This window comes from Tupaia chinensis, unplaced genomic scaffold, assembly GCF_000334495.1.
Source record: "Tupaia chinensis unplaced genomic scaffold, TupChi_1.0 Scaffold000146_1, whole genome shotgun sequence".
Lineage (NCBI taxonomy): Eukaryota > Metazoa > Chordata > Mammalia > Scandentia > Tupaiidae > Tupaia > Tupaia belangeri.
The window spans coordinates 8047786-8059232 of record NW_006159616.1 but is presented as its reverse complement, the minus strand read 5'-3'; the positions used below and the strand labels follow the sequence as shown (position 1 = coordinate 8059232).

At 61.2% G+C, this 11447-nt stretch overlaps 2 protein-coding genes across 3 annotated transcripts; both read left to right on the top strand.

Moving 5' to 3' along the window:
* Positions 1-1339: 1339 nt before the first annotated feature.
* On the top strand, positions 1340-5046 carry SLC25A34 (solute carrier family 25 member 34). Of its 2 annotated transcripts, XM_006145260.3 has the most exons (5): positions 1340-1960; positions 2514-2579; positions 2675-2827; positions 3153-3287; positions 3833-5046. In XM_006145260.3, the coding sequence occupies exons 1-5, from the start codon at positions 1541-1543 to the stop codon at positions 4013-4015; spliced, it is 957 nt and encodes a 318-aa protein (XP_006145322.1). In that variant the 5' UTR covers positions 1340-1540; the 3' UTR covers positions 4016-5046. The 2 variants fall into 2 exon arrangements, with proteins under 2 accessions (XP_006145322.1, XP_014442044.1); XM_014586558.2 differs by lacking the exon at positions 3153-3287.
* A 90-nt stretch (positions 5047-5136) lies between these two features.
* TMEM82 (transmembrane protein 82) lies at positions 5137-10189 on the top strand. Its single transcript, XM_006145259.3, has 6 exons — positions 5137-5945; positions 6116-6188; positions 6388-6562; positions 7827-8244; positions 9260-9447; positions 9797-10189. Exons 1-6 carry the CDS (start codon positions 5858-5860, stop codon positions 9920-9922), a joined length of 1068 nt encoding a protein of 355 aa, XP_006145321.1. The 5' UTR covers positions 5137-5857; the 3' UTR covers positions 9923-10189.
* The last annotated feature ends 1258 nt before the right edge of the window (positions 10190-11447 follow it).

The window sequence follows — 11447 nt, the reverse complement described above, 5'->3', positions numbered from 1 at the left end:
CGCGCGGGGTAGGGGTAGCTCTCCCCTCACCGTGCAAAGCTTTCTTTGTCACCTGCCTGTGCCTGACTCATACACAGGGAGCCAGGTCAGCCCTGTCACCCCCATGGCACTCACCCTCAGGAGGCGCTTGGGCCCTGGGAGTTTGTCGGCCCTCCCTCCTGTCCCTGCAGCCACCAAGGGAGGACTGGTCTGCACCACTCCCCCACCTGCTGCCCACTCAGCCCTGGGCTGGGCACTCCTGCTCCCTGGTCTCTGTATCTCTTGAGTCCACACCGTCCCCATGGCCTCTTGTGGAGCTGTCCCTCTTCCCCTGGAGCTGGCCAGAGGATGCCAAGCCTTCCAGACAGGGGGCTTGAGGGCCTTAACCATTCGGCACTGCCACCTGAGGGCATCCACTGGGAAGAGGGCGGGCACCAGAGCGGAGGGCATGGGGCTCCAAGCAGGGCCCTTGGCCTCCGGCTTTGTGGGACCCAGCGATTCAGGGTGGCTGGGCAGGAGAAAGCTGCTTTGGCGACAGGCCAGGGTGGGCAGCACCTCTGCCAGGTGCTCTGAGCCATGCTGGGGTGGGCGTTCCCTCAGCAGGCACAGAGCTGACCCATCCCAGGCCCCCACTCTGCCAGGACTCCGGGGAGCCCTGCACCTCCTGCCCACACAGGAGGGGGTCCCACCAGCTGGAGGGCAGGCCTGGTGGGCACATCCCCCATCTGAGTGTGACAGCACAAGGTCACCCGCTCCTCGAGACACAGGCCAGGGACTCTAAAGCCCTGGGGAGCAGGGATGGGGCTGTCAAGCCAGACAGCGTGGGGCGGGTGGGGACCGTCACCTTTCACTGGGCGAAGCCCTGTGCCAGACATGCTCCTCATGCATCTCCAGCCCTCCAGAGTAGGTGGCAGTATCCCCGCCCCACGAGGAGGGAGGGAGCCCTAGGACGCTCAGACAGGTCGTGCCTGCCCCTCACAGTCACCTGTGACTCACATCAGCTCCCTGGGATCCCTTCTCTACCTGCCCTGGCTGAGGGACGGACCAGGGACCAGCCAAACTGGAACCTGGGGGGGAGGAGGAGTGAGGCAGTGCCAGGGGCCTCCTGCCTAGGCACCCGCCCCCTGCACAGGGCTTTGTCTTAAGCCAGAGGCAGGGCAGGAACACCAGCCTTTCACCCAGGGCCACTCCGAGGGCAGGAGGAGGTGCCTGGGCTGGTTGGTACCTTTTTCCCACCCCCACTCTCCCTCTGCCAAGTGACCTTTCGCCCAGATCCCAGGGTCCAGGCCCGCCCAGCCCCACCCCACCGGGAGGTGTGGAAGACAGAGGCAGCTGGGATTGGTCAGGGCCCCTGGGGGCGTGTCCCAGGCTGGGCAGACCTGATCAGTTGGTCTGCAGAGACAGCAGGTGGACTCCCTAGATAGATCAGGGCCGGGGCGCTGCTGGCCTGCTTGACCTGGACCCCCACCTCCTAGACATGGTGCCAGGCCCCCTCAATCCCCGGACCCATGGCCCTGTGGGGGTATAGACAGCCTAAACGCTGCCACCCCAGGCCTGTGCCATGCCCCTGACTCGGGCACAGCCAGCCCCTGGCTCTGAGGACGTGGAGATGGTGCCCCCAGCTGTCGACCTGGTGCTGGGCGCCTCAGCCTGCTGCTTGGCCTGTGTCTTCACCAACCCCCTGGAAGTGGTGAAGACAAGGCTGCAGCTGCAGGGGGAGCTGCAGGCCCGGGGTACCTACCCCCGTCCCTACCGGGGCTTTGTGGCCTCTGTCGCCGCTGTGGCCCGTGCAGATGGCCTGTGGGGCCTGCAGAAGGGGCTGGCCGCCGGCCTCCTCTACCAGGGCCTCATGAACGGCGTCCGCTTCTACTGCTACAGCCTGGCCTGCCACACTGGCCTCACCCAGCAGCCAGGTGGCACTGTGATCGCAGGCGCCGTCGCGGGGGCACTGGGAGCCTTCGTGGGGAGTCCTGCTTACCTGGTGAGTGCCTTGTCTCCTCCACCACGGAGACCCCGTTCCAGCAGGGGCTCTGTGGTCCAGGGGCTCCACAGACCTCGCTGAGGGCAGAGGGTACAGGCTGGGTGGGGCTGCTCCCTGGAAATGCCCAGCCTGGGCCTGGAATCTGCCCCTTGGCCAGGTCATGGGGGCCTTGCTCTGACCCTCATGCCCCTGGGGTGCTGCCCTCTGGGCCTGCCGGGCAGGAGGCAGGGGTGATGAGAAGTGTACGGGCTCAGATCGCAGCTTGTCACTTTCTCCGTGTGGGAAGTTAGTTCAGACAAGGGCTCGCCACGTCCTAGCTTCCCAAGGGTGACAGAACTGAGGCCTGAGACAGAGCCATGCCCCAGTCACCGAGATGCAAACCCAGGCCGACTCCAGTCCTGCCACTCAGGTCCACTCTGCCTGGTCCCCTACGCTTCGGGCATGGGATCGGGGGCTCTGGGCTTCAGGGGCTCAGGGTCGGGGCAGGGACACCCACAGCAGGTTTAGCCCTTAGGCTGCACCCCCACACCCGCCATCACCCTGGCTCTCACAGGTCAAGACGCAGCAGCAGGCCCAGACGGTGGCCGCGATGGCCGTGGGACACCAGCACCACCACCGGGTAAGGATGTCACTCTTGGACCCCTGGGCTGTGTGGGCTGGAGGGGCTCCCGGGCTGGGAAGGAGTGTCCACTGACCTGTGCCCTCTCCCCGCAGAGTGTCCTGGGTGCCTTGGAGACCATCTGGCGGCAGCAGGGCCTGATGGGACTGTGGCGGGGCGTGGGTGGGGCTGTGCCCCGAGTCATGGTGGGCTCAGCCGCCCAGCTGGCCACCTTCGCCTCTGCCAAGGCCTGGGTGCAGGAGCGACAGGTGAGGGGCTGGGGACACCCCTGCCATGCACACAGACACAGAGGAGAGAGGAGGGTCACCCTCCCTTCCACACAGGGACATAGGGGTCCCTTAGGAAACCTGGGGCCGGGCTCTGCCCTCAAGGTGTGACCCTGGCCCTAGTAAAAGCGAGGGGTCCACAGTGACCCCTGAAGCTCTAACGGAGGTCGGGCAGTAGGCAGGGGTGAGCAGGCAGGAGGGGCCTCATCTCCCCTCTCGCCCCAGCCCTTCCAACCCTGTATGGGGGGGCACCTTGTGGGTGGGCAGAGGGCAGTGGCAGGGGTCAGCAGCCTGTGTCCCCCCACAGTGGCTCCCAGAGGACAGCTGGCTGGTGGCCCTGGCGGGGGGCATGATCAGCAGCATTGCCGTGGTTGCCGTCATGGCCCCCTTCGACGTGGTCAGCACGCGGCTGTACAACCAGCCAGTAGACGGAGCCGGCAGGGTGAGCGGGGCTGGGGTGGGAGCTGGGAGCACGCCCCCCACATACCAGCTGCAGGCAGCCGTGGGATGGATGTGTGAACACGTGGCCCAGCTGCGGGCTGAGCACCTACATCCGGCCCATGCTGGGCACGTTCACGTCAGGTCCTGTTCTGTCCTTCCACCTCCAGTCTCCTCCCCTGTCCCAGAGAGAGCGAGGGGCCTACCTGAGGTCACCCAGCTGGTCAGGGGAGGGGTCCGAATTGCACTCTAGGCCTGAGTCTCAGCTTCCCTGGCAGTGCCCGCCCCTGATGTGCCCCATGTGAAAGTGCCCTTCCCAGGGAGGTTAGAGAAGTCGGCCTGGGTGCCTCCAGCCACACTGAGCCCCTAGCCCGCAGCTGGGGCCCCCTGCCAGGAAAGGCCAGCTTGTCTTCTGTCACTGCCTACACGGTCACCTTCCTGTCGTTGGCACAGCCGGGGTCCGTGCAGCAGGTGCTCTGGGCACGGGTACACCTGGTTGTGGCAGCATGTCCTATAGCCTTCATCGTGACATCCCACGTCTGTCCCTAGGGCCGGCTCTACAGGGGCCTCGCCGATTGCTTGGTGAAGATCTGGCGGCAGGAGGGGCCCCTGGCGCTCTACAAGGGCCTGGGCCCTGTCTACCTGCGCCTGGGCCCCCACACCATCCTCAGCATGCTCTTCTGGGACGAGCTCCGGAAACTGGCCCGGCGGGCTCAGCACCAGGGCACCTAGGCGGCATCCCACGTCCTGCATCCTCACCCAGCCTGCCGTTGACCAGCGGAGACCCCTGCTCCACCAGGACGACTATCCCAGAGTAGGCCACAGGCCCAGGGCCTGCCACAGGCCCAGGGCATCCAGTCCAAATTAACACTCACTCTGTTCTCCAGAAAGTCCTCTGATAACTGCCATGGGCATGAGTGTCACCAGAGCTGAGGGACTTCTTTGTGTCAGCTCACGATGTCCGCAAGCAGTGTGGGGCAGTTCAATCCTTTTAGTAAGGAAGCTGAGGCCAAGAGAGGTGACACGGCTGTGACCAAAGCCACGCCACTCTGAAGGGCAGAGCCAGGGCTGGAACGTACCTCTGGTTGCCCTTGAGAAGAGCCACCGAGCCAGGACCGGGGCTGGAGTTGCCTTCGGGGATGGCTGTGCATGTGGGGAGCCCCCCAGCTGCTCCATGGGTGTGGTGGCAGTCCCACCACTCATGTCCTCATGTTCCCGAGGCTGTCTGACCAAGGCACTCTCCCTGTGCCCTCCCTGGCCTCCCCCTGTGTGTGCCTGCTCCTCACCTCTTCTCATGAGGACCCCAGTCATCTGGATTTGGGCCACCCTCGTGACCTATTGTGACCTCATCGCCCCCCAAAAGGCCTGCTCTCCTTACACAGTCACATGCTGAGGCGCTGGGCTTAGGGACTCAGCCTGAGAATTTGGGGGGATAGTTTAGCCCAGAATGTCATCTGAGGGCTTTGACTGAGGCCTCCTGCCCAGGTGCCCAACGTGCGCATGACATGTCCCCTTACTGACGAGGAGACGGGGTCCCAGCAAGTCCAGGCCACGGTCCTACGGAGCAGAGCCAGTAGTGGGCCTGGCAGGTGCCCCTGGGCCCTCTCTCGCCCGGCGTGTTCCCTGACTCCCTGGGATGACCAGGCCAGGGTCAAGCAGCCACGCCTACGTTCCCGGTCATACCCTGTGCCTGTTAGAGCTATTCCCCAGAGTCACCCGTCCCCATAGACACTCCACACCAATAAAGTTTTCTATTTTGTTTACGTCAATGAATCCCGTCTGCAAGCAGCCTCAGTCTCCCGGTTCCTGAACCCCTGCCCTAGGTCAGCCTACCTGGCCTGAGCCAGTCGTGACTGCCACCTAGTGGACACAGGAGGAACACCTGGACGGGCAGCCCCAGGGAGGGCCAGGCTGAGCTGGAGAGAAAGGATTCCAATCTCAGGCTCAGGAGGCTCCACGCAGGCCACTTCCTGGGAGCCGAGCCGGACCCCAGGCCGTGGGGGGACAGATCTTCACTTTCAGACCTCGGGCCGTGGGGGGACAGATCTTCACTTTCAGACCTCGGGCCATGTGGGGACAGATCTTCAGTTTTAGACCTCGGGCCGTGGGGGGATAGATCTTCATTTTCAGACCTTCCAGGCTGAGGGCAGGACACAGACCCAACGCTGGGGACAGATAGAGGCCCCGGGCTTTGGGAAGACATTGTGTGCTTCAAGCCAGAGTTCGGGGGCGGGGGAGTGAGGAAACTGGACATCAGACAAGCAGAGACAAGGCCAGCCTCAGAGACACCTCTTGGCTCCACTCTCCAAACAGTGAGCACAGGGCCAGGGCAGTGGGTGGTTCCCACAGCCTCTCGTCCCCGCGGCCTTCTCCTAAAGCCTGGAAGGGTGAAGGCCCTGGCTCCCATCCCCTCCCCTGGGCCTCTGACCCCTTCTGGGCCCTCCTCTCCACTCCCCTCCCTTCATCTAGGCCTTTGACCGCTCCGGGCCCTCCCCTCCACTGACACCTTTGCTCAGTGACGTCAGTCTGTCCCTGCGCAGACCTGCCAGAGGCTGGGGCTGGATCCAGGCTGCCATGTTCTCCCTGCTGTCCCTCCCCTCCTGGCTTCCCAGCCTCCCCACCCTCGAGTGGGGCTCCAGCCTCCTCGACTGCCTCCTGCAAGGTGAGCGCCTTCCCCCCACTCTTGCCTTGCCTGCCCCCTCCTGGCCAGCTCTGGGAAGTGCAGGGACCCCTCTCAGATTGGTCTCTACCATCGTGGCTGTCCCCTTCCCTAACCTCCCACCCTCCCAACACCCTGCACCCCGCGTCTGCTGCCTCTTTCCTTCCCCTCAGGCCTTATTGGGGCCTTCGGAGTCTCGGTCCTGAGCAATCTCCTGAAAGTTTACTTCTTCGTGGGCTGTGCCAAGTGAGTGCCCCCCACCCATCACTCTGAGCCCCCTACTGGGCCCCAGGCCTGCACTGTCACACCCGACTCTTTGGGGAGGGCTGGAGGGATGAGGCCACCTCTCCCTCGCCACAGAGAGTGACTGGAGGCACCAGGACCTCCCTCAGGGACTGAGGCTGGTGGTTCTGCACCCCTGCCCACACCTGCTCCGCCCCCTCAGTGACCCGAAGCGGCAAGTCGAAAAGGAACGGCTGCAGGGGCGGTGGGCCTCGCTGGAGATGGTGCACCTGGCAGGGCTGACCCTGATCTTCACCGTCGTGGGGGCCCGGGTGGCAGCCCTGGTGGTGCTCGAGTTCTCCCTCCGTGCCGTGTCCACACTGCTGTCCCTGGGCAAGGTGAGGCTGCATAGAAGGTGCTGGTGAGCCGCTCCCTGGCCGGGCTGGGACGGGACGTGGGGGGTATGCCAGTCACTGCCACCTGCGTTCTGTATGAGAGCAGGCAGGGCACCAGCTCGCCCTCCAGTTACAACTGCCAAAGCACAGTCCCCTCATGGTACGGCCCCAGCCCAGAACAGCGGCTGCTCCTGGGCATCTCACATAGCCAGCCATGCAAGTACTTAGAGAGCACGGCCTCATCTGGGCCTTGCGTTCCCATTTCAACTGGGGACACACCAAGGCTTTGTGAGAGTATGCGGCCTGTCCCGGGTCTGTAACCAGACATAGAGTCGGGCTTTGAATCAGGTCTCCCAGGCTCGGAACTACCACACTTTAGCTCACAGATGAGGCCACGGAATAAGATACAATAGAAATTAAAGGGAGAGGGACTGGCAGGTGGTGTGGTGGTTAAGGCTCTGGACTCCCACGTGGCCAAACAGTTCAGGTCCTGGACCTGGTGGCTCGCTTTCTCTCTGCCACTCTCTGTCCTTCTTTAGTCAAATTTTAATTAATTAATTCATTAATTCTTAAAAAATTAAATAAGGGGAGAGATGGCCTGGCTTGTCACCACGTGGTTAAGGGGGTTGGATCTCATATAGCCAACCACGGTTTGAATCTAGCTGGAGAAACATGCCTCTGGGCACATGCGTGTGCGTGCCCCAAATCCCAGCGGGATGGAGAGATGGAAAGGAAGAGATCGTGACATGATTATGCCCCATTGGGGTGTCCTCTCTGTCTCTCTCTCTCTCTCTTGTGAGCTCATATACCCTCTGGCAATACAAGAAGGAAGGAGGGACCAGCAATTGGTGTAATAGCTATGTTGCTGGACTCTCATGTAGTCGACTGCAGTTCAAGTCCCAGACCCGGTGGCTTAAACTCACACCAGGTGCGTGTGCGTGCATGCCCAGGATCCTGAGAGGAGAACGGAGGAGAAGGGATTGCGGCGTGGCCATCCCCCCTGGGAGGTGATTTCTCGCTTTCTGTCTCTCTGTCTCTCTCTGTCTGTCTGGCAAGCACACACACCTTATAGCAAACACGTCTTAAAAAAAAGAGAAGAAGAAGGAAAGAGGGAAGGAAGGAAGGAAAGAAGAAACTAAGCCAAGAGAAACGAGCCCTTTAGGGCTTATCCTGAAGCCGATATTCCCTCTGGAGTGATCCCAAGGTCTCTCCAGGCCCCAGCACCTGTAAGGTGACAAGGCCTTTCTTCTGCCACCTTTTCCTCCAGGGCTCCCGGGGCCCCGAGCAGCTCCAGCTCTACCTGCTGTCTCAGTACTCTCTGGGCTGCGGACTGACCTGTGGCCTGAGCTTCCTGCAGGAGGGCGCCCCTCACCGCACCCTGAACCTGCTGCTGAGCCTTGGGCTGGCCGCACTGCTTGGCACCAGTGCCCGGCGCCTGCACCGCCACGTCTGCCGCCTCTACGAGCTGCACAGCAGCCAGCAGTACTGTGGGGTCTGCCTGGGGCTGCTGGCCGGCGCGGACGGCCTTCCCCAGCTGCTGGGCCGCGCCCTGGCTGTGGCCTTTGCTGTGGGTGACCTGGCGGCTGTGGCCCTCATCAACCAGGACTTCCTGAGCACCTCAGAGGCCGTGCGCTTCTGGACGCCACTCACCATCTGCTACACACTGCTTGTCATCTACATGCAGGGTGAGGACCCCGGGCCCTGGCGCATTCAGCAGGCGTGCACGTGCTACTCGCTGTCACAGGCTGCTGTCCCAGAGCTCCCAGTGCTAGGCCGAGCCATACGGTTGGGCAGCTTAGAGAAGGGTGTGGCGTGGTGGATGCCCTGGACTTGGCACTTAGATTGGGCCTTGAAGAAGATATGGACAAGCAGGAAGTCCCAGAGAGAGGTATGGGGGAAAGGAATTGTGGGCAGACAGACCCACACATGCCAGGGAGAGGAGGAGGCTGGCGAGGTTTGGAGAAGCCTGATGGGGAGCCCCTGTCAGTCAGGCTAGGCTGTCTGCGTAGGACTGCCACCAGGTCCTGGGCAGACGAGAGTGACCTGGTTGCATCTGGGCGCTGGAAAGAGCTGCCCAGCTGCAGAGTGGGGAGGGTGATCCAGGCCGAAAGGACAGCAAGTGCAAAGGCCTGAGTGGCGGGCTCCAATGAACGAGAAGAAAACCAGATGGCTGAGGGGCGGTGAGCACAGAGGGAGTCAGAGGTGAGCCGAGACTAGGGAGTCGGTCGGGCTGGCGCTGGGACCTGGCGAAGCAAGGCTTGGGCTTGGATTTCCACCCAAATACGCCGGGAAGTCCCAGGAGGGTGCTGAGCAGAGGCGGTTTCACCTAGATGTGTTTAGAAGGTCACAGCCACGGGACTGCAGGGCCACGCTCGGGAGCCCGCAGCCTGATGGAGAGCTGCTGCGAGAGAAGGTGGCCGGGCCCGGGGTGGGCTGTGCCTGGTAGAGAGAGTCCGCAGGGCTCCCTGATGCGTCAGACCTGGGTGCGGGAGGGCAGGAGCCAGGACGACCCAGCAGTGCTGCTGGCTGCCACCGTGAGGCTGGCCCGCTCCATCTTAGACCAGAGGGTGCTCAGGAGTGGGAGTAGGGACTGAGGACAGAAGGCCACAGCGGGGTGCTTGGGAGGTCCGGGCAGCCCCAGCTGGACCTCGGTGGGGCCGGGGCGTGGCCGCAGGTGGTGACAGTGCCCTGTGCCCGCAGAGGAGCAGCGGCTGCGTCCCGGCATGCAGAGCCAGGTGCAGACGGTGCTGGTGCGCATGGGTGGCCTGTTTGTGCTGCTGCTGACCGTGGGCCGCTGGCTGGACCTGCTGGGCATCGTCGTCTCCCTGCTGGGCGAGCTCTGGTGTCTGCTGGGCGTCCGCACTCTGCTCGACCTCTGCCAGATTCAGGTGGGCACCCCCGCCCCGCACTTCCCCCAAACACCAACACCCTGTTCCAAACAGCCTCGAGAGGCCCAAGCTTAGAAGAGTTGGGGAGATCTTTCTCAGAGTCGAGGGGCAGGGGAAGTGGGAGTCCTCTCTCCAACGCCTCTGTAGCCAGGCCTGGTTGTCCTTGAGGTCACTAGGAGTGGGGAGGTTGAGTGGCACCCCCCTCTACAGCTACAGTTCACTCCCACTCGAGCCTGTACCCTAGCGGCCTGGACCTGGAGGAGGGTCCCAGATCCCTGGAGGCCTGAGGCCCTGCAGGGGGCAGAGCAATGGGTGGTGTCCTCCGTTCTTCCCTCTTGCCTTCTCTCAGGATTTTCCATCCCAGAGGACTTCAGAGGCAACTCCAAGCCAGCCTCTGCCCTCGGCCCCAGAGGACCGCCCCCTCCACACCTACCTCAGGGAGGACTTGAGGTCTGTCCCAGGCCATGCAGACTGACCTGTGAGGACATTGTCTGCGGGCAGATTGGAAGGACTAGCCCCACCTGGACCTTGGGCTAAACTGAGGGCCCCCAGGGAGGGTGCTTCTCAGGAGAGCGGGGGCACCGGGTTAACCCCTCTGTATCTCAGGGTGGGCTGTGGGTATAGGCTCCTCAGACCCACCTTCCTGGGTGGGGTTGGAGGCTTGGGAGCAGACTGCCACCATGGGATGTTTCCCGTTATGGCCTCCTCGCTCTTTCCCCAAATAAAGGTGATGATTCTTACAGCTGTGCTTAGAATCAGGCAGAGACGGGCCGGCAGGTGGTGTGGTGGTTGAAGGCACTGGACTCCCACAGACTGCGGTTTAAGTCCCAGACCTGGCAGCTTGCTTTCTCACTTTCCTTCTCCCTCTCTCTGGTCAAATTAAAATAGATGAATGGATAAGTAAAAGAAATAATTATTTAAAAAATAACGACAATATTTTTAAAGAAAATAATAAATAAAATTAAGTAAACAATTCTTTTTTTAAAAAAAGGGATCACAGAGAGGGAAAGTGGCCTTCTGAGGTCACACAGCCCTTCTGTCAGCATCCAGGTATGTGCAACGGGCTGGGGGCCTTGTGGGACAGGGCTCCTCGCCAACGGGAAAGGAGTTCACGGGGGCAGGGTATCGGGGCCGAGGAGGTGAGGGCGGGTGGGTGGACACGTGGCCTTGTGCCCACTTGCTGTCTTGGGTGGACGGCGCACATGTGCTGTTGCAGCCCAGGCTGAGAACCAGCTGGAGGGAGCACGGTGCTGAGGAGGCCTCCTCGGGGCCCTGGGGTCCCCAGCCCCTGACCCCGACTTGGCCACGATCACAGGGATCCTTTCTATATCAGCCACTCAGCCTGGGGATTCAAACCGAGGTCACCTTGTGTGACCCGGCTTCTCCTGAGCCGTGCATGACCCCTGTGTTGTGGGTCCAGCTCTGTTACCCCTTTTTTACTTGATTTCTATTTATAATTTTCTTTTTAGTTTGCTACAGGATACATATCTCACTAGAGAGATAGACAGAGACATAATCTGAAAGAGGAAATACACACCATAAAAAAAATCAAATGGAGCTATTAGAGATGAAGGCTGCCATTCAGAAAACTGTGGAACGAAGGTGGATCTCAAGGTAGCCAACAGAAGCTCTTAGAAAGATGGCCTGGCACCATAAACAGTTCTGCCTGGCAGAGAGGATTAGAAAAGATAAATGAAAGAATTTATAACATAAAATAACCTGGACTTTTCCAGCCCAGCATTGTCATCAGTAGAGATGGGAAAAGAGCAACCACACCAGAGGATAATCCTGAGAAAGACTTTAAAAAAAAAAAGGTATTTATTTATTTAATTCCATTTATGATTATTATTTTTCAATTTGGCCAGAGAGAGAGAAAGGGAAAGGGAGAAAGCAAGCTGCCAGGTCCAGGACTCAAACCATGGTCAGCCATGTGAGAATCCAGCGCCTTTAACCACCAAGCCACCTACTGGCCCCTGAGAAAGACTTTGAAGGAAGAAAAA

What these genes read in the sequence shown, in the direction of transcription:
- SLC25A34 (XM_006145260.3), top strand. Translation starts at nt 1,541, where the DNA reads ATGCCCCTGACTCGGGCACAGCCAGCCCCTGGCTCTGAGGACGTGGAG. An exon ending in GACACCAGCACCACCACCGG is followed by an intron (nt 2,580 to 2,674) that starts GTAAGGATGTCA and finishes CTCTCCCCGCAG; the next exon opens with AGTGTCCTGGGTGCCTTGGA. An exon ending in CCTGGGTGCAGGAGCGACAG is followed by an intron (nt 2,828 to 3,152) that starts GTGAGGGGCTGG and finishes GTCCCCCCACAG; the next exon opens with TGGCTCCCAGAGGACAGCTG.
- TMEM82 (XM_006145259.3), top strand. Translation starts at nt 5,858, where the DNA reads ATGTTCTCCCTGCTGTCCCTCCCCTCCTGGCTTCCCAGCCTCCCCACC. An exon ending in TTCTTCGTGGGCTGTGCCAA is followed by an intron (nt 6,189 to 6,387) that starts GTGAGTGCCCCC and finishes CCGCCCCCTCAG; the next exon opens with TGACCCGAAGCGGCAAGTCG. An exon ending in GCTTGTCATCTACATGCAGG is followed by an intron (nt 8,245 to 9,259) that starts GTGAGGACCCCG and finishes CTGTGCCCGCAG; the next exon opens with AGGAGCAGCGGCTGCGTCCC.